The sequence below is a fragment of the Palaemon carinicauda genome, chromosome 18 (genome assembly GCF_036898095.1).
Source record: "Palaemon carinicauda isolate YSFRI2023 chromosome 18, ASM3689809v2, whole genome shotgun sequence".
Taxonomy (NCBI): Eukaryota; Metazoa; Arthropoda; class Malacostraca; order Decapoda; family Palaemonidae; genus Palaemon; species Palaemon carinicauda.
In genome coordinates this window covers 61,227,936-61,253,940 of record NC_090742.1, presented here as the reverse complement: position 1 = coordinate 61,253,940, position 26,005 = coordinate 61,227,936, and the positions used below count along the sequence as shown (strand labels likewise).

At 42.7% G+C, this 26,005-nt stretch overlaps 1 protein-coding gene across 2 annotated transcripts in view; it reads left to right on the top strand.

Annotated features, from left to right (window-relative positions):
• Nucleotides 1-26,005, top strand: part of Pex6 (peroxin 6) — a 77,489-nt gene that overhangs the window by 41,303 nt on the left and 10,181 nt on the right. For both annotated transcript variants that reach the window (XM_068392423.1, XM_068392424.1), the window contains exons 5-9: nt 9,644-9,753; nt 11,580-11,744; nt 12,385-12,531; nt 12,718-12,826; nt 24,658-24,774. In XM_068392423.1, coding sequence (XP_068248524.1) covers nt 9,644-9,753; nt 11,580-11,744; nt 12,385-12,531; nt 12,718-12,826; nt 24,658-24,774 — 648 coding nt within the window. The remainder of the gene's footprint in view (nt 1-9,643; nt 9,754-11,579; nt 11,745-12,384; nt 12,532-12,717; nt 12,827-24,657; nt 24,775-26,005) is intronic.

Sequence of the window (26,005 nt, the reverse complement as noted above, 5' to 3'; positions counted from 1 at the left end):
TTTGGGCCCTGTGGGGTCAGCCAACCATAGATCTGTTCGCTACCTCGATAACCTAGAGGCTCCCGTTGTATTGTTCTCCGATTCCAGACCCAGCAGCAGTTCACGTGGATGCTTTTCTGCTGGATTGGTCCCATCTCGACCTGTATGCATTCCCGCCGTTCAAGATTGTCAACAGGGTACTTCAGAAGTTCGCCTCTCGCAAAGGGACACGGCTGACGTTGGTTGGCTCTGCTCTGGCCCGCGAGAGAATGGTTCATAGAGGTACTGCAATGGCTGGTCGACATTCCCTGGACTCTTCCTCTAGGAGTGGACCTTCTACGTCTACCTCACGTAAAGAAGGTACATCCAAACCTCCACGCTCTTCGTCTGACTGCCTTCAGACTTTCGAAGGACTCTCAAGAGCTAGGGGCTTTTCGAAGGAGGCAGCCAGAGCGATTGCCAGAGCAAGGAGGACATCCACTCTCAGAGTCTATCAGTCTAAAGGGGAAGTCTTCCGAAGCTGGTACAAGGCCAATGCAGTTTCCTCATCCAGTACCACTGTAACCCAGATTGCTGACTTCCTGTTACATCTAAGGAACGTAAGATCCCTTTCAGCTCCTACGATTAAGGGTTACAGAAGTATGTTGGCAGCGGTTTTCCGCCACAGAGGCTTGGATCTTTCCACCAACAAAGATCTACAGGACCTCCTTAGGTCTTTTAAGACCTCAAAGGAACGTCGGTTGTCTACTCCAGGCTGGAATCTAGACGTGGTCCTAAGGTTCCTTATGTCATCAAGATTTGAACCTCTCCAATCAGCCTCTTTTAAGGACCTCACATTAAAAACTCTTTTCCTCGTGTGCTTGACAACAGCTAAAAGAGTAAGTGAGATCCACGCCTTCAGCAGGAACATAGTTTTCACATCTGAAACGGCTACATGTTCCTTGCAGCTCGGTTTTTTTGCTAAAATGAGCTTCCTTCACGTCCTTGGCCTAAGTCGTTCGAGATCCCAAGCCTGTCCAACTTGGTGGGGGACGAACTGGAGAGAGTACTTTGCCCAGTTAGAGCTCTTAGGTACTATCTAAAAAGGTCATAACCTTTACGAGGACAATCAGAAGCCTTATGGTGTGCTATCAAGAAGCCTTCTCTTCCAAGGTCTAAGAACTCAGTTTCTTACCTATTCAGGCTCCTGATTAGGGAAGCACATTCTCATCTGAAGGAAGAAGACCTTGCTTTGCTGAAGGTAAGGACACATGAAGTGAGAGCTGTGGCTACTTCAGTGGCCCTCAAACAGAACCGTTCTCTGCAGAGTGTTATGGATGCAACCTATTGGAGAAGCAAGTCAGTGTTCGCATCATTCTATCTCAAAGATGTCCAGTCTCTTTACGAGAACTGCTACACCCTGGGACCATTCGTAGCAACGAATGCAGTAGTAGGCGGGGGCTCAGCCACTACATTCCCATAATCCCATAACCTTTTTAACCTTTCTCTTGAATACTTTTTATGGGTTGTACGGTCGGCTAAGAAGCCTTCCACATCCTTGTTGATTTGGCGGGTGGTCAATTCTTTCTTGAGAAGCGCCGAGGTTAAGGTTGTGATGAGGTCCTTTAGTATGGGTTGCAGCCCTTTATACTTCAGCACCTAAGAGTCGTTCAGCATCCTAAGAGGACCGCTACGCTCAGTAAGAAAGACGTACTTAATAAAGGCAGAGTAATGGTTCAAGTCGTCTTCCTTACCAGGTACTTATTTATTTTATGTTATTTTTGAATAACTAATAAAATAAAATACGGGATACTTAGCTTCTTTGTTAACATGTATGCTGGTCTCCACCCACCACCCTGGGTGTGAATCAGCTACATGATTATCGGGTAAGATTAATATTGAAAAATGTTATTTTCATTAGTAAAATAAATTTTTGAATATACTTACCCGATAATCATGATTTAATTGACCCACCCTTCCTCCCCATAGAGAACCAGTGGACCGAGGAAAAAATTGAGGTGGTGTTGACAAGAAGTACTGGAGTACCTGACCACAGATGGCGCTGTGGTGTTCACCCCCACCTGTATAGCGATCGCTGGCGTATCCCGACCGTAGATTTCTGTCGGCAACAGAGTTGACAGCTACATGATTATCGGGTAAGTATATTCAAAAATTTATTTTACTAATGAAAATAACATATTATTCCAAATTTGTCATCTTAACCCTTTTACCCCCAAGCTATATGGAACTTTCCAACCCTTAACCACCAGGCGTTTTTTTTTTTCCAAGCACATTTTGCAGTATATTTTGTTTAAATTGCTCTAACAGCCTTAATATTCATCATAGTGAGGTCAGGTTGGTCTCATTCTCTTGGAAAATGCCTGAAGTTTCTCAAAAAATGATAAAAAATATGCAAAGAAAAATGTAAATAGCAGTTTTTTGCAAGAACGTACCGGTACGTCCATGGGGGTAAAGGGATGAGTTTTGTGAAACGTACCAGTACGTCCTTTTGGGGGTAAAAGGGTTAATTGCCTCCAAACTAGGTCTGGGCTTAAATAAACATTAACTTTTAAAATATTTTTGATGAAGAAGAAGAACCTTTCCTGAGGCTTGTCACATGCCTTGATTTGTAAAGATGCCGAAGTGCTTGAATCGGTTGTAATTATTAGTTTGATTTAAATTTTATATTATATAGTATGTGTACCTGTGCTTTGCTTAGCTTTTGATACATTATACAATTTATCATTGTTCTAAATTGAGAAGGATATAGTATTTTTGAGCAAAAAAATTAATTTTCATGAAAAGTATCTTTTGCCAAATAAGATATAATTTTTCCTTTAGTGATGAATAAATACTATGGTAAGCAATTCTTCTAGAAGGACACTCCAAAATCAAGCCCCTGTTCTCTACTCTTGGGCAGTGCTATTGCCTCTGTACCATGGTCTTCCACTGTCTTGGGTTAGAGTTCTCTTGCTTGAGAGTACTCTCAGGCGCACTATTCTATCTTTTTAAATATTTAACTTAGCCGGTAAATATATAATAGCTGCTGCTCCAGCGGCTCGACAGAAAAACACACAAAAACTCGCGAGCGATCGCTATGAAGGTTGCGGGTGTGCCCACCAGCGCCAACTATCGGCCAGATACCACACATGCATGTAAACAAGCCTCAATTCTTCTCTGTCGACCTTGACGACAAGACATATCAATACTCGCTGTATAACCTGGAGTTTTCTCAACATATTTGGTGAAGTACTTCATTTTGGTTTTAGCTTTCGCAGTGCAGGTGTTTTTCCTCAACTTAAACTCTTGAACTCTTTATTGGACAGATTTAATTGTTGATGACTTGGATTGTTTTTTGGACTTTCTTTGACTAATTCAAAATGGCTGACGCTTCACAAGCCCCTAGATTTCGTAAGTGTAATGCTAGGGATTGCAATAGGCGTCTTCCAAAGGCCTCTCTCGACCCACATACTGTGTGTTCTAATTGTCGGGGTAAAACCTGTCAATTAGGAGATCCGTGTGAGGAATGCGTGGGCCTTTCGGAATTCGATTGGCTCGAATACGACAAGTATTCTCGTAAGCTAGAGAGAGATAGGGTAAGGAGGAGTTCCTCTAGATCAGTAGATTTTTCCTCTCCACATGCCCCTGAACCTAATCCTTCCCCTGTAGTGGTTGTGCTTGAACCCCCTACTGGCACTCAGGAACCATCGATGTGAGACATGTTACGTGCCATTCATGCCTTGGGTGAAAGAGTTGAATCGTTAGCAACAGATCGTAATCAACTCATGGCTGACGTTAAAGAGCTAAAGTGTCAGAGTGCCACAGCGGAAAATCGTGGGAAAGTGATTAGTGCGCAAAGTGTTGTCAGTGTTGCGACCGAGGGTTCGTCTGTTCGTGCCTGTCGTTCGCCTAGTCCGAGACCTCTTGCAAGCTCCCAAGCCCAGGGGAGAAGTAATGTCGTACGACTTATGGGTTCGAGAGGCCTTGATCAGCGAACAGACGTTCCCTCTATGGTAACAGGCGTGTCTCACCAAGATCGCCCCTACCATAAGACGAGAGAGACCATTTTCTCCTCGTCATCCGAAGGCTTTTCGCATAAGAAACCGTGGAGCAAGGTTTCTAGGCCCCTTAAGCGAAAGTCGGTCCCTTCAGGACAGGTCCAGCGTCCTGGTTGTAGCCATTGGGACAGCTCTGACCCTTTGCAGTCATCGGAAGACTGCTCGCCGCCTAAGCAGCAACGTTACACAGGCTCAGAGAGTCTTGGTGTAGGCAAGGTTGTGCAGTCTCAGACGTTAACCCCGTCTTTTACCGCACCCATTCCCGTTGATCCTAAATGGGTTGTGCTGCAAGACATGCAGATCAAGCTCGCCTCCCTTATGGAAGACTATTCTGCCGATAAGGTTCACGATGATCCTCGCCGCTTAACTCATCGAGATCCTGGCCTTCAGCCGCCAAAACGAGCCTTTGCTCGTCCTGTTGACGTTGGCGTAGCTAAGTCACGTCAGTCACGCTTTGTAGAGCCTCACTCGATGCAGTCACGTGTTGACTTTCAGCCGCATATGGACGTTCAGCCACTTCCTAATGCTCTTGTTGACGTTCAGGACGTTCGCCAACCAGCGGAGTTGACTTGTTTTGACGCTGAGCGTCAACCACCGCAGTCTAGAGTTGTTTTGACTGCTCAGTCTAGGCAGTCAAAACAGTCTCGAGTTGACGTCGAGCGTCCTCCCGCTCCTGTTGTTGTTGACAGTCAGGCTGTTAAACAGTTACATGACGTAGCGTCCTGGACTGCTACTAATGCACCAGTGCGTGTGGACTCTGCGTGTCAAGCATTGCCAACCCCTTTGCTTGTTACTCAGCAGTTGTCGGATGAGGATCCTTCAGATGAGGACGTTGCTGACCCTCATCATGATGATCATCCTTCGGATGTAGACGAACCTAGAACGGTTCCTCCATCAATGGACTTTAAGAAAGTCATGTTAATTTTCAAGGAGCTTTTTCCCGATCACTTCGTCACTCTTGCTCCTCGTTCGCCACCGTCTGAGTTTGCTCTAGGCTTACCTGCTAACATGCCAGCCTTTACAAAGCTAGTGCTCTCTCGCTCTTCCAAGAGAGCTTTACGACTTTTAGGCGACTGGTTGGATACCAGGAGGAGTTTGGGGAAGATGGCCTTTGCCTTCCCTCCGTCAAAGCTCTCGTCTAGATCGAGCGTCTGGTATGCCACGGGAGAAGTTCTCGGCTTGGGAGTCCCTGCCTCTGCCCAGGGTGACTTCTCAAGCCTCGTAGACTCTCCCCGCCGCCTAGCCATGAGACGCTCGAAGATTAGTTGGTCCTCCTCGGACCTTGACCATCTGCTGAAAGGCGTATACAGAGCCTTTGAAGTTTTCAACTTCCTTGACTGGTCTTTGGGAGCCTTAAGTAGGAAAATCTCATCGGCTGATAGAGATGTCTCCTTACTGATAATGTCCTGTATGGATAAAGCCATCCGCGATGGTTCCAATGAGCTCGCCTCCTCTTTTACGTCGGGAGTCTTAAAGAAGCGAGAGTCCCTTTGCTCTTTTCTTTCGGCAGGAGTTACTCCCTGTCAGAGATCAGAACTGCTCTTTGCTCCCTTATCAAAGTTTTTGTTTCCGCAACAATTGGTTAAGGACATAGCTTCTTCGCTTGTGCAGAAGGACACCCATGACTTGGTGGCGTCCTCTGCTCGCAAGGGGACTCCTTCTACATCCTTTTCTGCTAGACCCAGGATCGACACTCCGGCGTCCAGATTTATCCCGCCCTTTCGTGGCAGAGCTCCCAGCAGGGGAAGTACTCGTGCCGAGGGAAAGAGAGGAAAGAAGAGAGGAGCCAAATCCTCACGTGGCAGAGTCTGACTGCCCACAGCCTCAGACAGCAGTAGGAGCCAGATTGAAGAGCTTCTGGCAGGCCTGGGAGAAGAGGGGCGCAGACCAACAGTCTGTTCGGTTGCTCAGAGAGGGGTACAAAATTCCATTTGTACGCAAACCTCCTCTAGCGACTTCCCCCATCGACCTCTCTCCCAGGTACCGAGAGGAGTCAAAGAGACAAGCCCTAAACCTAGAAGTGTCTCTGTTGCTAGAGAAGGGAGCGGTGGTGAAAGTCTCGGACCTTCAATCACCGGGGTTTTACAACCGTCTCTTCCTAGTCCCGAAGAAGACAGGAGGTTGGAGACCGGTGCTGGACGTCAGTGCGCTCAACGTCTTTGTTACGAAAACAAAGTTCACCATGGAGACCACGAAATCAGTCTTAGCAGCGGTCAGAAAGGGAGACTGGATGGTCTCTCTCGAGCTACGAGACGCGTACTTCCACATCCCTTTACACCCAGATTCCCAACCGTTTCTGAGGTTTGTTTTCAAGAATGTGGTATACCAGTTTCGGGCCCTGTGCTTTGGCCTAAGTCCTGCTCCTCTCGTGTTTACGAGGCTTATGAGGAATGTAGCAAAATTCCTCCATTTATCGGGAATCCGAGCCTCCCTGTACTTGGACGACTGGCTTCTCAGAGCCTCGTCCAGTCATCGCTGTCTGCAGGATCTTCTTTGGACATTGGATCTGACCAAGGAATTGGGACTTTTGGTCAAACTAGAAAAGTCCCAGCTGATTCCATCCCAAACTATACTGTATTTAGGGATGGAGATTTGCAGTCCAGTTTTTTGGGCTTTTCCGTCTGCCACCCGAATAGAGCAAGCCCTGCTCAAAGTCCAACTAATGTTGAAGAGAGAACGGTGCTCAGTCAGGAATTGGATGAGTCTAGTAGGAACTCTATCATCCCTGGAGCAGTTTGTCTCGCTAGGAAGACTACACCTTCGACCTCTCCAGTTCCATCTAGCCTTTCACTGGAAGAAGGACAAGACGTTAGAGACGGTCTCAATCCCGGTCTCCGAACCAGTAAAGGCATGCCTGAATTGGTGGAACGACAATATCACTCTGAGAGTGGGACTTTCCCTAGCAGTTCAGAACCCAAACCACGTACTATTCTCAGACGCGTCGGATTTGGGTTGGGGTGCGACCCTGGACGGTCGGGAATGCTCAGGTCTGTGGACCTCAAGTCAGAGGAGCATGCACATCAACGGCAAGGAGCTTTTGGCAGTCCACTTGGCCTTGATGAAATTCGAGAGTCTCCTTCGAAACAAAGTGGTAGAGATCAACTCCGACAATACCACAGCCTTGGCGTACATCTCCAAGCAAGGAGGCACCCACTCCCTCACGCTGTACGAGATCGCAAGGGACCTGCTCATTTGGTCAAGAGATCGAGGCATCTCCCTGTTAACGAGGTTTATCCAGGGCGACTTGAACGTCTTACCAGACTGTCTCAGTCGGAGGGGTCAGGTAATTCCTACGGAATGGACCCTCCACAAGGACATGTGCAAGAGTCTTTGGGCGACTTGGGGTCAACCCACCATAGACCTCTTTGCCACCTCGATGACCAAGAGACTTCCAATCTATTGCTCTCCAGTCCCAGACCCAGCAGCAATACACATAGACGCATTTCTCCTAGATTGGTCTCATCTGGACTTATATGCATTCCCACCATTCAAGATTGTCAACAAGGTACTGCAGAAGTTCGCCTCTCACGAAGGGACAAGGTTGACGTTGGTTGCTCCCCTCTGGCCCGCGAGAGAGTGGTTCACCGAGGTACTTCGATGGCTGGTAGACTTTCCAAGAAGTCTTCCTCTAAGGGCAGATCTGTTACGTCAGCCCCACGTAAAGAATGTACACCAAAACCTCCCCGCTCTTCGTCTGACTGCCTTCAGACTATCGAAAGACTCTCAAGAGCTCGAGGCTTTTCGAAGGAGGCAGCCAGTGCGATTGCAAGAGCGAGGAGAGCTTCTACCATTAGAGTATACCAGTCGAAGTGGGAAGTCTTTCGAGACTGGTGCAAGTCAGCATCTGTGTCCTCGTCCAGTACCTCTGTAGCCCAAATCGCTGATTTTCTTTTACATCTGAGAAAGGTTCGCTCCCTTTCAGCTCCCACGATCAAGGGCTACAGGAGCATGTTGGCTTCGGTCTTTCGGCATAGAGGCTTAGATCTTTCCAACAATAAAGATCTCCAAGATCTCCTTAAGTCTTTCGAGACCTCTAAGGAACGTCGTTTGGCAACTCCTGGATGGAACTTAGACGTGGTCCTAAGGTTCCTCATGTCAGACAGGTTTGAGCCATTACATTCAGCCTCCCTGAAGGATCTCACTCTCAAGACACTTTTCCTAGTGTGCTTGGCTTCGGCTAAAAGAGTCAGTGAACTTCATGCCTTCAGTAAGAACATCGGTTTCTCTACAGAAAAAGCCACTTGTTCTCTTCAACTTGGTTTCCTGGCCAAAAATGAACTGCCTTCTCGTCCTTGGCCTAAATCTTTTGATATTCCTTGCTTATCAGAGATCGTAGGCAACGAACTGGAAAGAGTATTATGTCCTGTTAGAGCTCTTAAGTTCTATTTAGCTCGTACTAAGTCATTACGAGGTAAATCTGAGGCATTATGGTGCTCAGTTAAGAAACCATCATTGCCTATGTCAAAGAATGCTTTGTCATATTTTATCAGATTTTTAATACGAGAAGCTCATTCTCACTTGAATGAGAAAGACCGATGTTTGTTTAAGGTTAAGACGCACGAAGTTAGAGCTATAGCAACCTCCGTGGCCTTCAAGCAAAATAGATCTCTGCAAAGTATCCTGGACGCGACTTTTTGGAGAAGCAAGTCAGTGTTCGCGTCATTTTACTTAAAAGATGTCCAGACTCCTTATGAGGACTGCTACACACTGGGTACATTCGTTGCAGCGAGTGCAGTAGTGGGTGAGGGTTCTACCACTACACTTCCCTAATTCCAATATCCTTTTTAATCTGTCTCTTGAAATGTTTTTAATATTGTTTTTTGGGTTGTACGGAAGGCTAAGAAGCCTTTCGCATCCTGGTTGATTTGGCGGGTGGTCAAAGTAATTTCTTGAGAGCGCCCAGATGAGGGTTTTGATGAGGTCCTGTTTGTATGGGTTGCAGTCCTTGATACTTCAGCTCCTGGGAGTCTTTCAGCATCCTAAGAGGATCGCTGGGCTTCGTGAGGAAGACAGACTTACAAGGCAGAGTAATTTTCTAAGTCAACTTCCTTACCAGGTACCTATATATTTGGGTTTTGTTATATCGATAACTGTCAAAAACTCTAAGCATATACGCTGTAAACTTAATTAACTCTGGTCTCTACCCACCGCCTTGGGTGTGAATCAGCTATTATATATTCACCGGCTAAGTTAAATACTCAAAAATTATATTTTAATTATAAAATAAATTTTTGAATATACTTACCCGGTGAATATATAAATTAAAGGCCCTCCCTTCCTCCCCAATAGAGACGCAGCGGGACGAGAAGAATTGAGGCTTGTTTACATGCATGTGTGGTATCTGGCCGATAGTTGGCGCTGGTGGGCACACCCGCAACCTTCATAGCGATCGCTCGCGAGTTTTTGTGTTTTTCTGTCGAGCCGCTGGAGCAGCAGCTATTATATATTCACCGGGTAAGTATATTCAAAAATTTATTTTATAATTAAAATATCTTATTTCCTTATTTCCTTTCTTCACTTGGCTATTTTCCCTGTTGGAACCCATGTTCTTATAGCATTCTGCTTTTCCATCTATGGTTGTAACTTAGCAAGTAATAATAATAATAATATGGGAATTTTTTTTGCAGATTATGTTTGTATCGACTGTTTTCAAACAACGGGGAGATTGATGGTACCTTTACTAATATCAGTAATGATAGTCCACCAGTTACGTACAAAGATATATTACAGGCATTAGGTGAGTAGTCTTTACCTTAAAACTGTTTCAATTATAAGTATTTAATTAATTAAGAGTGTTTACACAAACATCTTGAACCACACTTTATAATGTGGATGGTGTTGCTTATTTAAATGTACATACTTGTTTTTATTTTCGCACTTAAGAATCTTTATGCTGTACAGTTTTGTGATGTATTGTGTTTCATTCTTTTTTTCACCTTTATGCTGTGCTCCTTTTTTATACTTTATGTATGCTTCGTTAACATCTAAGTATTGTACTCTGCACTTTTTTCTCATGAGATACTTCCACTCTCTTTAATCTTAATCCAAGACTTTAGTTTCCCCTCCTATTATTTCGGGGAACCTCCTCTAATGTCCATATTTCTTCTCTCACGAAGCTCATTTTGTGTCGATGTTTACACTCAAAAACAAAAAAAGTTTCCCATTTTTTCTTTCCATTATTCTTAGGCCTCTATTATAGTAATGAGGCAGTCTCGCAACCAGTATCAATAGCCATGGCTTTTATATGCTATACCGTCTTTTTTCTAACAGTCCCTGTGTTGTTCTTAGGTTGCTCGATGGTTCCCTGCTCTCCAGGCTGTACGCTTTATTTAGGTTTTATTGCTGTTATAAAGTCTTCTGGATTTGTTATTAATCCCTGCATAGATTTCTCAGGTGAATAGTTTCTTGGCTATCATGATCCGTATTTACCTTGTGTCTCGTGCCAGGGACAGTAGTGAGATTTAGATAATCGTTGTGAGGAGAGCGAAGGGCTTTCTGTTCCTCTTATGGATAATTATGTTCAAAGCATGAAAGAAAACTAACTCTTAGTACTAGGGAAAATACAGAGAAGACTATACTAGTCGATTATATCTGGGATCACAACTATAATGCCACTCCAGTCATTAACGAGTTTAGCTTTGATAGTGATGAGCTTCAAAAGCTCCTAGCTTCGATATAAACTGAGCATCAAGAGAGAAGCAATATGGACATCAGGTGAGTATAGATATAACAAATTTCTTTATTAAAATTCTGTTATACTCTTGATGCTGGAGCTTAGCAGTGCATTCTCATTATCTCTCAACAGTTTTTTATTAAACATTTAATTGGCAGTAGATAAATACTGTATTAATGTTTCTTATATTGGAATAATCTATTGAAAATGTTCCACAAAAATATATATCACGTGATGAGTATTTGTATCACTAAGAACTGTTTATTAGCTTATTCCTTTCAGTTTTTACCTGTACATCACCAATATCTCATCTCATGACTTGAATTCTTTCAAGATACAGTACCCACTTTTCTTGTAGAAGAGGAGTAGGACTTAGCTAAAAAGGAAGCAGTAGGCTTTCTTGGTAGAAGGATAAGGTTCGAAATATGAAAATTAGTAAAGAAGAGAATTCCAGCTTATGGCACTAAGAAAAAAACTTATTGAATGTTTTCATTCTCTTGCATCCCCTCTGTTCTTTCAGACGATTTTATTTGTAAAAAGTTTGGGAATCTGTTCCTTTTAGAACTCTCAAATCTGTGGATCCTGCATGAAGTACAATATTTCATATAAACTATCACTGTATTTTTAACTACAGTTGCCGCAGAGATTCCTGGTGAAATAAACTCCGCCCCTGGTGACGTCACTGCTAACTTGGGAAACAACATTATTGGCTATGACGTCATCAGTGGGTGGGACTTATTTCACCGGGAATCTTTGCAGTAACTATAAATGAGTAGAAAATTTGGGCCTTATGTCAAAAGTAGCATAAAAGCTAATAAAACTTTCTCTGAAAAGTACATGAATGATGATCACCTTGTCAGTGCTTTCATTACACTTTTATTTTATGTCAGATGAGCTTCAATCAAACCGCAGTGAAGCACTAGGTGCTCCACGTATTCCTCAGGTCCAGTGGAAGGACGTAGGCGGGTTAGAAGAAGCAAAACGGGAGGTGGTGAACACTATCCAGCTTCCTCTACGTCACCCAACGCTGGTTTCTAGTGGCCTTCGACGCTCAGGTGTGTAAAAAGATTAAAGTAAGTGTTGCTCGGGTTAGAGGAAGTTCCTCACCAGTGAGAATTCTAAAATCATTCTTAGGCAGAGGGAAAGAAATTTAGGCTTTGTTGCAAAAATTGATTGTGCCTCTTTTGACCTAAGTACTGAATTACTGGGTAGTTAGTTACTGTTTTTTGTCTCAAAGTAGAGAGGGGATTTGATCTAGTAATCTCATCTCAGATATATTAAAAGAAACCCTCCCTCAGGTACAAGGAGTATGAACTGTATAATACATAATACAGCTATATCTGAAATTATACAAATATTGTATTCTATTCATATTCCTTAGAGTATTTATGGCTTAATTGTTGACTTTATGAGCTGTTAGGATACTGTTTTGAGCTTAAGGTATGTTTATTGTGTGGTGGTGAATAAATGAATGGTTTACAGTATGGTATTCATGTTACATCTGACATTTCTTGTGTAGTTCTGTAATTGTCAGGACATTTTTGATGCCCACTTTTCGGGAGTATGAAGCCAAATAACAATGGTTGATAACTAAGTTTTATTTTATCCTACCACTTTACTTATACTTTACCCCATTTTTATCCTTCACTGTATGGTTGCAGTCTACTTTATTTATGATGCTTCTTTGATTTTCAGGAGTTTTATTGTATGGCCCACCAGGAACAGGAAAAACACTCCTTGCTAAAGCAGTTGCAACAGAGTGTGGTCTCAATTTCATGTCGGTTAAAGGTCCCGAACTGCTGAATATGTATGTAGGGCAGAGTGAAGAGAATGTTCGCCAAGGCAAGTATGCAGCTTGGAATATCTACATTTTTTTTTGTCATGTTACTAATGTTTCAAACGGAAGATACTTGGCTGTTTGTATTAGCAAGGTGTCAGTGGGATTTTCTATGCAAGGCAGTGATATTTCAATTTATTTTCAGGTAAATTATTAAATGGAATTTTCAATAAAGTTTTCTGTATCGACAGTATTTGCCCGTGCTAAGGCAGCAGCTCCATGTGTTATATTCTTTGATGAATTGGACTCATTAGCACCGAACCGAGGTCGTTCAGGAGATTCTGGTGGAGTTATGGATAGGTATGTTGCTGAGGTATCAGAAATATTTCTTGATAAAAAACATGCTGCATTGGTAAATGAAATATCTGTTGAAACTTTATTAATCTTAGTGTCATTAGTTTTAATTGAAGATCAGTCTCATAAAATCTGTTTCATTTTATATTGTTTAGAACATGAATGAAGGAATGATTGGTAATTATCTGGAATCATAACATCAGGAAGTTCGTATGATTGGCCTTGATTTTAGTGCTGCCTTTGACCGTGTTAATCATGAGGCCCTTGTTTTCAAATTCAAACAGTTAGGAGTGGGTGGGTCGTTTCTTAGCATTATTATTGATTTTTCAATATTTAACTTAGCCGGTGATTATATAGCTGCAACTCTGTTGCCCGACAGACAACTCTACGGTAAAAACTCGCCAGCGATCGCTACACAGGTTGCGGGTGTGCCCAACAGCGCCATCTGTCGTCCAGATACCCAGTACTCAATGTAAACAAAGACTCAATTTTCTCTCTGTCGAGCTATCGACAAGACGTACTTACTCGCTGTTGCTAAACTGGAGTTTTTTTCAATATTAAACTTACCCGATGATCATATAGCTGTCAGCTCTGCTGCCCGACAGAAAAACCTACGGGCGGAATACGCCAGCGATCGCTATACAGGTGGGGGTGTACATCAACAGCGCCATCTGTCAAGTAGGTACTCAAGTACTCGATGTCAACACAGAACCAATTTTCTCTCTGTCGTGCCACTGGCAAGACCTACTAAATACGCTGTTACTAACTGGATTTGTTTTCACAACTAATTGGTGAAGTACTTTATTCTAGTTTTGAGCTTTCGCTATGCAGGTGTTTTATCTTCATCTTAAATCTTGAACTCGTTTTGGATAGATTTAATTATGGTGACAAAGAGAGTATGGACTTTCTTTCACTTTTAAATGGCCGACCCTTCCCTTAGACGGAAGTGTGTTTAGGCTTTTAGTAATTATCTTATCACGTTATAGATTTTCCTCTATATATTTTATATCTCTCCGCCTTTATTAGGCCTCTTCGATTAACTTTCCATTTATTATAAACATATAAAAATAATTTTAATGTTTTGTTTATATAGACCTTTCCTGAGAGTAGGCGGTCCTAACTTGGAAACCGAAGTTAATCAACGTTGAGCCCTTTATATCGTAATTAGCTTTTAAAGAGCTAAGGATTTAAAACTTTTTAAATGTAATATTTTATGAAAGAATTTCTTTGATAGTCTTCGTACTGTTTTCAAAGATGAACTAACGTTTACTTTATTTATGCTACGCAGTTGTTGACGTTCAGGACGTTCAACATAAGCTCTATCGTTACGATAGAGAGAGAGTGTATCACGGTTTCACTTTGCAGTAAGAGTAAATCGATTCTGACGTTTTGTTCATTCTTTCTTAGCTTAAATGTTTTAAATTCTATTTTAAAGGAACTTTTATTTGAAAAACCTTTCAGTTTTTTCCTTTAGTCAAATAACATGTTTTTTTGACGAAATATAATTGGGCTCTTCTCTTAGGTGCGAAATCAAGAGAGAAAGAGAGAGAGAGATAGAGACGGAGGGAGAGAGAGGAGAGAAAACGTCCGTTCAAGCGGGTAACGTTGTTCTCGAGTTACTCTCGTCCCTAGTCGCTGTACGGGGAGGAAGGATAAAACGTTTTTAGTTTTTTATTCTCGTCCCCAGGCTATGTGCGGTGAGAGATTGAAAACGTAGTTACAGTGATACCTCGGTAGTCGAACGACTCTATACTCGAACAATTCGGAGTTCGACCAAAATTTTCGAGAAATTTTTGCTGCGGTGCTCGACCAAAAATTCGGTACTCGACCAGCCGAACACGTGACGACCGCATGGGCTTTGTGATGATCGCGCCATCTCGGCCACTCTCGCTTGTTCGGGAAGCATCAGTTCTCTCGAGAGCGTCACTCAGACAACGCGCGATCAGCATTCGTTGTGATTTAGTGATTTTCAGTGCTTTTAATTGCTTTTTTAGCTTTCATAATGAGTCCCAAGAAAGTAATGAGTGTTAAGGGGAAGGAGAAGAGGAAAACAGTGCGAACAACGATCGAGTTGAAGAAGGAAATTATAGCGAAATATGAGAATGGTGTACGAGTGTCCGATTTAGCGGTAGAATACGGAATGGCGAAGTCGACCATTTCTACGTTTTTAAAGCATAAAGAAATGATTAAGAAGGCGAATGTTGCAACGGGAGTTACGGCGGTAACTAAGCAAAGGCCACAAGTGATTGAGGAGATGGAAAAGTTGCTTTTAATATTTATTAAAGAAAAACAGTTGGCCGGGGAAAGTGTTAGTGAAGCGTTCATTTGTGAAAAAGCGTTGCATATCTATGAAGAATTAGTGAAGAAAAGTCCGAGTACCAGTGAAAGTGATTCATTTACATTTAAAGCGAGCAGGGGTTGGTTTGAAAAGTTTCGTAATAGAACAGGTATTCATCGTGTTACTAGGCATGGGGAGGCAGCTAGTTCGGATCAAATTGCAGCCGATAAATACGTGGGGGAATTCGATCGGTACATAAATGAACAAAATTTGATCGCACAACAAGTCTTTAATTGTGATGAGACTGGGTTATTTTGGAAGAAAATGCCAGCCAATACGTACATTACCAAGGACGAGACGAAGATGCCAGGTCACAAGCCAATGAAAGATAGGCTAACATTGTTGCTGTGTGCAAATGCAAGTGGCGATTGCAAGATCAAACCCTTGTTAGTGTACCACTCGGACAACCCCCGGGTGTTCAAACGAAATAATATTTGTAAAAGTGCACTACCAGTTATGTGGCGCTCGAACACTAAATCTTGGGTCACAAGACAATTCTTTACTGAGTGGATAAACGAAGTGTTTGCCCCCCAGGTTAAGGCTTACCTCATTGAAAAGAGCTTGCCAATGAAATGTCTTCTGGTTATGGACAATGCTCCTGCACATCCTCCAGGTCTCGAGGATGACTTGAAAGAAGAATACAGCTTTATCAAAATCAAATTCTTGCCCCCCAATACTACTCCCATACTCCAGCCCATGGACCAACAGGTCATTTCAAACTTCAAAAAACTCTATACCAAGGCCCTTTTCAGAAAGTGTTTTGAAGTGACCAGTGACACGAAGTTGACCCTAAAGGAATTCTGGAAGGAACACTTCAGCATCCTCAACTCTGTTAACATGATTGACCAAGCTTGGCGAGGTGTGACCTATAGGACATTGAACTCTGCCTGGCGTAAGCTGTGGCCATCATGTGTCACAGAGAGGGAGTTTGAAGGTTTCCAACCAGAGGCGGGTCCAAGCACTGCTACCCCTGTAATTTCTGATGACACTGATGTCGTTGAGGAAATTGTTGTCATGGGCAGGAGTTTGGGGCTTGAGGTCGACAAGGATGATATTGATGAGCTTGTAGAAAGCCATTCTACCGAGTTGACTGTGGAGGAATTGTTGCACCTGCAACAACAACAGCAGCAGGATCTGATTGTGGAGCAGGAATCTTCAGAAGAGGATGAGGTAAGGGAGGATGTTCCAAGTTCTCTCATCAATGAAATTTGTTCCAAGTGGGCAGATGTGCAGGCTTTTGCTGAAAAATACCACCCAGAAATTGCAGTAGCAAACCGGGCAGTGCATATGTTTAATGATAGTGTCATGTATCATTTTCGAAGAATACTGCAGAGGAGGAAGAAACAATTAACAATAGACCAGTTTTTCACAAAAGAAAAGAAAGCTGCTACATCAAAGCCTGTTTCTCCTCCAAAGAAGAGACAAAGAAGAGAAGAAACCCCTGAAATAGATCTGCCCACCCTTTCATTGGAGAGAGAAACAACTCCTGAAGGAGAACTACCCCGCCACATCATGGAAGGGGACTCTCCTTCCAAGCAGTAACCTCCCCCTTCCATCCTCTCCACATCCATCCCTGTATGCCATCGAACCGCTGCTCAAAGGTATGTTCACTACAGTACAGAAAATGGTTTAAAATTGTTTTATTTTAGTACAGTAAATGGTTTAAAATTGTTTTATAGGATTTTCTGACCAATTTCATACACATTTAGATAATTATTGTTGTTTAGGTACACGTTTTATTAATATTTTGGGCCTGTTCGAGTGCTTGGGAACGGAATAGAATATATACCATTATTTCTTATGGGGAAAAAAAATTCGGTACTCGAACAAATCGGAGGTCGAACACGGATCTCGAACGGATTATGGTCGAGTACCGAGGTATCACTGTATATGAACTAGTGTTTAGTCTCTTTCCCAGCCACTGATTTTTTCATCTTAAAATATGTTTTCTGTTTTTTGCTGGTATTAATGAGCTTGCATTATACGACTGATTTCGCAATTACTACCTTTTAATGAAGGGTAGAATTGCGTGTTTCAGGTAGAAATCAGTAAAAGTTTCGATTTCAGTGAAATAAGTGCAAAACAGAAAATCGAAGTGATAAAGTGATATGCGCAAAGTGTTACAGTGTTGCGTCCGAGGGTTCGTCTGTTCGTGCCTGTCGTTCACCTAGTCCGGGACCTCTTGCATGCTCCCAAGCCCAGGGGAGAAGTAATGTCAAACGACTTATGGGTTCGAGAGGCCTTGATCAACGAACAGACGTTTTCCCTCTATGGTATCGGGTGTATCTTACCAAGATCTCCCCTACCATAAGACGAGAGAGACGTTGTTTCTCCTCGTCATCTGAAGGCTTTTCGCATAAGAAACCTGTCACAAGGTTTCGAAGCCCTTAAGCGAAAGTCAGTCCTTTCAGGACAGGTCCAGCGTCCTGGTTACAACCATTAGGACAGCTCTGACCCTATGCAGTCATCGGATAACTGCTCGCCGCCTAACAAAAGCGTAACACAGACTCTGAGAGTCTTTTTTTTGTTGGCAAGGTGTTGCGGTCACAGACGTTACCCTCGTCTCTTACCACAACCATTTCCGTTGATCCTTAATGGGTTGTATGGCAAGACATGCAGTATATGCTTGCCTCCCTTATGGAAGACTATTCTGCCGATTAGTCCGTTGAGTCTAGCCGTTTATCTCATCGATATCCTGGCTTTCAGCCAACCTAACGTTCCTTTGTGCTTACTGTTGACGTTGGCGTAGCTTAGTCACGTCAGTCAGGTTGTTTAGAACCACACTCGATGCGGTCTCGTGTGGTTTTTCAGCCGCATTTGGACGTTAGGCCACTTGCTGATGCTCCTGTTGACGTTCAAGACGTTCACTAACAATCGGAGTTGACTTGTTTTGACGCTGTGCGTCAACCTCCGCATTCTAGAGTTGTTTTGACTGCTCAGTCTAGGCAGTCAAAGCAGTCTCGAGTGGACGCTGTGCGTCCTCACGCTCCTGTTGTGGTTGACAGTTCAGTTGTTGACAGTTCACAGACTGTCAAGCAGTTACATGACGTTGCGTTCTGGTCCGCTACTAATGCACCAGTGAGTGTGGACTCTGCTTGTAAAGCATTGCCACCACGGTAGGTCTCTCCCTTGCTTGAGACTCAGCTTTTATCGGACAAGGTTCCTGTAGATGAGGAAGTTGCTGTTACCCCTCCTACTGATATTCCCTTGAGGACTCTGTCAGACGGAGAGGAGCCTAAAGCTGCTTAGCCTCCTATGGACTTTAATTAAATCATGATGATTTTTTTAAGGATCTTTGTCCGGATCTTTTTGTAACTGCTGCTCCTCGTTCGCCTAAACGTCAGAGCTTACACTAGGCCTAGCTACTTCGAAGCCGTTGTTTTTAAGCTAGTGCTCTCTCGCTCTCCTAGAGAGCTTTACGTTTGCTAGGCGACTGGTTTTTCACCAGGAGGAGTTTGGGGGATACAGCCTTTGCTTTCCCTTCTTTTAAACTGGTTTATAGAGCGAGAGTCTGATATGACACGAGAGAAGTTCTCGGCTTGGGAGTTCATGCCTCTGCCCAGATAGACTTCTCAATTCTCGTAGACTCTCCCTGGCGCCTGGCCAGGAGACGCTCCAAATTGTTTACAGGTCAACTTCACAGCTGTTTTCGAGCCTTTGAAGTTTTGCTGTACAATTATGTCATGCATAACAAGGCTTTCAGGGATGGTAAGCGGTACCGCCTCAGTCGCTAACCCCGTCTGTTGCCACACCTGCTCCCGTAGACCCTAAATGGGCTTTGCTGCAAGACATGCAGTCCAAGCTTGCGTCCTTGATAGAGGACTTTAATGTGGAGAAGGTTGCTACCGAACCTTCTGGCCAACAACCTTCCAACCGGTCGGTTGTGCGCCCTGTTGACGCTGAGGTACCTACTCGCGTCTGCCAGTTGAGGTGGTTCCTCCACCGATGCGACCCAGTGTGGGTTGCCAGCCGCACGTTGACGTTAAGCGACGCTCGGAGGTGGTTGTTGACGTTCAGGACTTTCAACAACCAGCAGAGGTGACTTGTTTTGACGCAGTGCGTCAACCTCAGCAACCCGGTAGGGTGTTGACTGCACAACCCAGACGGTCTAGACAGTCTCGGGTTGACGCTGTGCTTCTTCGCGCACCCATGGTTGTTGACAGTTCACAGACTGTGCAGCAGTTCCATGATGTTGCGTCCGGCTCCGTCACGCATGCACCAGTGCGACCGGACTCAGCGAGCCAGACGTTGCCCACTCCGTTGCCGTTTCCTCATCAGTTTTCGGATGAGGAACCCTCTGATGAGGACGTTGCTGAACAACAAGACGATCAGCCCCCAGAATAGATCAAGCCCTGCTATCCATCCAGAAGATGCTGAAGAAGGAACGCTGCTCAGTCAGGCTGTGGATGAGTCTGGTAGGGACGCTGTCATCCGTGGAACAATTTGTGTCACTAGGAAGACTACACCTCCGTCCTCTTCAATACCATCTAGCTTTTCACTGGAAAAAGGACAAGACGCTAGAAGCGGTCTCGATCCCGGTTTCCGAAAAGATAAAGTCTTGTCTGACTTGGTGGAAGGACAATATCAACCTAAGAGAGGGTCTTCCCCTGGCTGTTCAGACTCCCAACCACGTTCTCTTCTCGGACGCATCGGACGTGGGCTGGGGCGCGACACTAGACGGTCGGGAATGCTCAGGACTGTGGAACTCGAGTCAGAGGAGCATGCATATCAACTGCAAGCAGCTGTTGGCAGTACATCTGGCCTTGAAAAGCTTCAAGTCTCTCCTTCGAGGCAAAGTGGTGGAAGTTAACTCGGACATCACCACGGCCTTGGCGTACATCTCCAAACAAGGAGGTACCCACTCACTGACGTTGTACGAGATCGCAAGGGACCTGCTCATCTAGTCAAAAGGTCAAGACATCTCCCTAGTAACGAGGTTCATCCAAGGCGACTTGAACGTCATAGCAGATTGTCTCAGTCGGAAAGGGCAAGTAATTCCAACCGAATGGACCCTCCACAAGGATGTGTGCAAGAGACTTTGGGCCACTTGGGGTAAAACCATCCATAGATCTCTTTGCAACCTCGCTGACTAAGAGGCTTCCAATCTATTGCTCTCCAGTCCCGGACCCAGCAGCAATACATATAGATGCTTTCCTCCTAGATTGGTCACATCTGGATCTCTACGCATTCCCACCGTTCAAGATTGTCAACAAGGTACTGCAGAAGTTCGCCTCTCACGAAGGGACAAGGTTGACGTTAGTTGCTTCCCTCTGGCCCGCGAGAGAATGGTTCACCGAGATACTTCGATGGTTAGTAGACGTTCCCAGTAGTCTTCCTCTAAGGGTAGACCTTCTACGTCAGCCACACGTAAAGAAGGTACTCCAAAGCCTCCACGCTCTTCGTCTGACTGCCTTCAGACTATCGAAAGACTCTCGAGAGCTAGAGGCTTTTCGAAGGAAGCAGCCAGTGCGATTGCTAGAGCAAGGAGAGCTTCTTCCATTAGAGTCTACCAATCGAAGTGGGAAGTCTTCTGAGACTGGTGCAAGTCAGTTTCTGTATCCTCGACCAGTACCTCTGTAGCTCAAATAGCTGTTTTTCTCTTATACCTGAGAAAAGGACGATCCCTTTCAGCTCCTACTATCAAGGGCTACAGAAGCATGTTGGCATCGGTCTTCCGGCATAGAGGCTTAGATCTTTCCAAACATAAAGATCTGCAAGACCTCCTTAAGTCTTTTGAGACCACTAAGGAGCGTCGTTTGGCTACCCCTGGATGGAATTTAGACATGGTACTAAGATTCTTCATGTCAGACAGGTTGGAGCCATTACAATAAGCCTCCCTGAAAGATCTCACTCTTAAGACTCTTTTCCTGGTATGCTTAGCCTCGGCTAAAAGAGTCAGTGAGATTCATGCCTTCAGCAAGAACATAGGATTTTCGTCAGAAAAAGCCACTTGTTCGCTACAACTTGGTTTTCTACCCAAAAACGAGCTGCCTTCTCGGCCTTGGCCTAAATCTTTTGATATCCCCAGCTTATCGGAGATCGTAGGCAATGAACTAGAAAGAGTCTTATGCCCTGTTAGAGCTCTTAAGTTCTATTTAAAGCGTACTAAACCTTTACAAGGCCAATCTGAAGCTTTATGGTGTTCAGTTAAGAAACCATCCTTGCCTTTGTCAAAGAATGCTTGGTCAGACTTTATCAGATTGTTAATACGAGAAGCTCATTCACATCTGAGTGAGGAAGACCGAACTTTGCTTAAGGTGAGGACGCACGAAGTTAGAGCTGTAACAACTTCCGTGGCCTTTAAGCAAAATATATCTCTGCAAAGTATAATGGACGCAACCTATTGGAGAAGCAAGTCAGTGTTCGCGTCATTTTACTTGAAAGATGTCCAGTCTCTTTACAAGAACTGCTACACACTGGGACCATTCGTAGCAGCGAGTGCAGTAGTGGGTGAGGGCTCAACCACTACAATTCCCTAATTCCATACCCTTTTAATCTTTCTCTTGAAATGTTTTTATTGTTGTTTTTTGGGTTGTCCGGAAGGCTAAGAAGCCTTTCGCATCCTGGTTGATTTGGCGGGTGGTCAAAGTCATTTCTTGAGAGCGCCTAGATTAGGGGTTTTGATGAGGTCCTGTTGTATGGGTTGCAACCCTTGATACTTCAGATCCTAGGGTTCGATCAGCATCCTAAGAGGATCGCGAGGCTCCGTAAGGAAGACGTACTTAAAAGGCAGAGTAATTGTTCAAGTCGACTTCCTTACCAGGTACCTATTTATTTTATTTTTGTTATTTTGATAACTTCTAAAATGAAATAAAAACTCTTAGCTCATAAAAGTGTAAACATATATTGCTGGTCTCTACCCACCCCCCTGGGTGTGAATCAGCTATATAATCACCGGCTAAGTTAAATATTGAAAAATGTTATTTTGATAATAAAATAAATTTTTGAATATACTTACCCGGTGATTATAAATTAAAGGACCCTCCCTTCCTCCCCAATAGAGACGCAGTGGGACGAGGAGAAAATTGAGTCTTTGTTTACATTGAGTACTGGGTATCTGGACGACAGATGGCGCTGTTGGGCACACCCGCAACCTGTGTAGCGATCGCTGGCGAGTTTTTACCGTAGAGTTGTCTGTCGGGCAACAGAGTTGCAGCTATATAATCACCGGGTAAGTATATTCAAAAATTTATTTTATTATCAAAATAACATTTTTTAAGTAATAGATCTCAAAGAGTTGTTGTTGATGGGCACCATAGTGAGTATAGGAATGTGATATCTGGTGTTCCACAGGGTAGTGTTCTTGGCCCATTACTTTTCATACTATATACACATGACATGTGGTTTGGCCTAGAAAACAAGCTTGTTGCATATGCAGATGATGCTACTCTCTTTGCATCAATTCCATCCCCTGAATGTAGATCTGGGGTTGGTGAATCCTTTACAGTAATAGAGATTTACCTAAAATTAGTGCATGGTGTAAATTATGGGGTATGAAGTTGAATCCTAATAAAACTCAAAGTATGATTGTAATTAGGTCAAGGACGGTGGTTCCTCAACATCCAGATCTCAGTATTGATAATGTTTCTTTGAATTTATATGATTCTTTTAAAATTTTAGGTGTGATTCTTGACAGCAAATTTACTTTTGAGAAACACATTAGGTCTGTGTCTTCTTCAATTGCACAAAAAATTGGCTTATTGAGAAAGTCTTACAAGATTTTTGGTGATCAATCTATTCTGAAGAAGTGTTTTAATTCTTTCATTCTACCTTGTTTTGAGTATTGTTCTCCTGTCTGGTGTTCAGCTGCTGATTCTCATCTTAATTTGTTGGGCAGAAACTTACGGTCTATTAAGTTTCTTATTCCTGATCTAGATATTAATCTCTGGCACCGTTGTTCAATTAGTTCATTATGCATGTTGCATAAGATTTTTCATAACTCTGACCATCCTTTACATTCAGATCTCCCTGGACAATTCTATCCTGTTCGTAATACTAGGCAGGCAGTTAATTCTAATAGCCAGGTCTTCTTCATCATGAGGCTCATTACTACACAGTATTCTAGAAGCTTTATTCCAGCTGTGACCAAGTTGTGGAATGATCTTCCTAATCGGGTAGTTGAATCAGTAGAACTTCAAAAGTTCAAAGTTGGAGCAAATGTTTTTATGTTGACCAGGCTGACATGAGTCTTTTTATAGTTTATATATGACATATCTGTTTTTGACATTGTTAATAGTTTATATATGACATATCTGTTTTGACGTTGTTACTGTTTTTAGAATGATTTATTGTTAATTTATTCACATCATTTATTTATTTCCTTATTTCCTTTCCTAACTGGGCTATATTTCCCTGTTGGAGCCCTTGGGCTTATAACATCTTGCTTTTCCAACTAGGGCTGTAGCTTGGCTAATAATAATAATAATAATAATGGTCATTTATGCTGATTGGTGTAAGATTAATAGGAAATTAGTAACATATAATAAAATTTAAAAAAATGAAAATTAATAACAATAACAGCAATGACAGTGTGCCTTATACTGTTCTTTGCTTGGGTGTATAGACAGTACCAAAGGTACTTTGCAGTGTTCTCTCCTTCCCAACTTCTGTGCTCCCTGCTTTTCACTTTTCATTTGTTTTCCTTGGTCTCTTCTGTTTTCACTGTCCAATTTCTTCTGTATTACTTTGCTTCTATTCTCATCTCTTACAAATCCTTTGAGTATTCTCTACGAGAACCTATAATTTTTTCTTTTTGATCTCATTAGATTTGATTATAATTTGTAATGATATTTTAATTATAAAACAGTGTACTTAGAATGATAATGATTATTTTGAAAATTAGTGAGAATAAGACTCAAGAAGTAATGAAGCTAAATTCAGTTGTGAGAGGAATCATAGATTCCCGGTATTGTTAACTCAACTTATCATAGTAAGCCTCTTTATCAACTGCTATTCACTGGTGTCACAGAGGTACTTTGATTATAAGTGATTTTTGTGTGAATATTCATGGTAACCTTGAAATTTGTTGTAGATGTATCTTAATACAGTTAAGGAAATCAGCTGTTTTTTAATGCTGATCATCAACAGATTAATTATAATTTTGTAGCCCTTCTCTGGTTAGGAGGAGCAAAGAGAAGAAAAGTCCCTTTTTATTCTTTTTTTTATTTATGTTGGCTACCCACCAAAATTGGGGGCAGTGCCTTGGTACATAGGTAGATAGATAGATTCTGAGGAAAATTAATTGCTGTTATAGATTATGATAGACAACAAAAGTCAAGTTGAATTAAGAGCCAGATCATTTTTAAAGATTTGAAACCATGGTGTGGTTACCGCCAACCATGAATATTCAGACTCTGATCACTTATATTCAAAGTACTTCTTTGACACCAATGGATAGCAGTTGATAAAGGAGCCTGCTATGATAATATGAGTAGGCCATGATTTGTCCCAAAACTCAGTACTGTACTGTTGTATATATTTTCAATCATTCTTATTCCAGAATAGTATCTGCTCTCTTGGCAGAGCTAGATGGTGTAGCAAGTACAGCGGATGTATTTGTAATGGCGGCAACAAATCGCCCTGACCTTATCGATCCGGCTCTTTTGCGACCTGGGAGGTAAGGAACCACAATTTTATAAAAGTTTGTACAGTTAGGGGATTCAGCGTTATGAAGCTTCATCTGTGGTTGATAACGGGGAAGGGTGGGCTGTGGCACCTTAGCTGTACCAGCCAAACTCGGTTGAATCCCTCGTCAGGCTGGGAGGAATGTAGAGAGTAAAGGTCCCCTTTTTTCATTTGTGTGATGTCGGCTACCCCCCTAAATTTGGGGAAGGGCCCTGGTATATGTATGTGATATTGTACAGTATATTTTATGAAACTGAAAGCTTTTCTAGGTCATTGCATGTCCAACAGTCTATATAATTTTTTATTTATTTATTTCAAGTAGACTGGAACCCTTTACATATATCTGCAGTTTCTTTTCCAACTAACACTACTTTTGATGTTTGTTACACATCTATATTTTGTACCACACTTAGTATTAAGGGAACAAGGAACACATAGAGAGGAAAGGTCTCCTTTTTTTTCATTTGTTTGATGTCTGCTACCCCCCAAAATTGGGGGAAGTGCCTTGGTATATGTTTGTATGTAGTAACACATTACCTATAATTTTATACTGAGGTTAGCTTAACCATTCATTTCTGATAGTTGTACCTATGTTGCTTTGTTACTTTCATTATAATATTGGAGAGGTATTTCTTTTATCAATTGATTGGCAACATACTACATCTACCCCTTGAAATGCATTATTGATATATTTTATTTCTTAATAGCTGTTTTTAAATATATAACTTAGCCGGTGAATATATAATAGCTGCTACTCAGCGGCTCGACAGAAAACATACTCAAAAAACTCGCGAGCGATCGCTATGAAGGTTGCGGGTGTGCCCACCAGCGCCAACTACCGGCCAGATACCACTCTTGCATGTAAACAAACCCTTCAATTCTTCTCTGTCGACGTTGACGACAAGACGTATCAATACTCGCTGTAGAACCTGGAGTTTTCTCAACATATTTGGTGAAGTACTTCATTTTGGTTTGAGCTTTCGCAGTGCAGGTGTTTTATCTTCATCTTAAATCTTGAACTCGTTTTTGGATAGATTTAATTTTTGATGACAAGAGAGAGAGTATGGACTTTCTTTGACTTTTAAATGGCCGACCCTTCCCTTAGACGGAAGTGTGTTTTAGGCTTTTAGCAATTATCTTATCACGTTTTAAATTAATTATAGATTTTCCTCTATATATTTTTTTTATATCTCAACCGCCTTCATTAGGCCTCTTCGATTAGC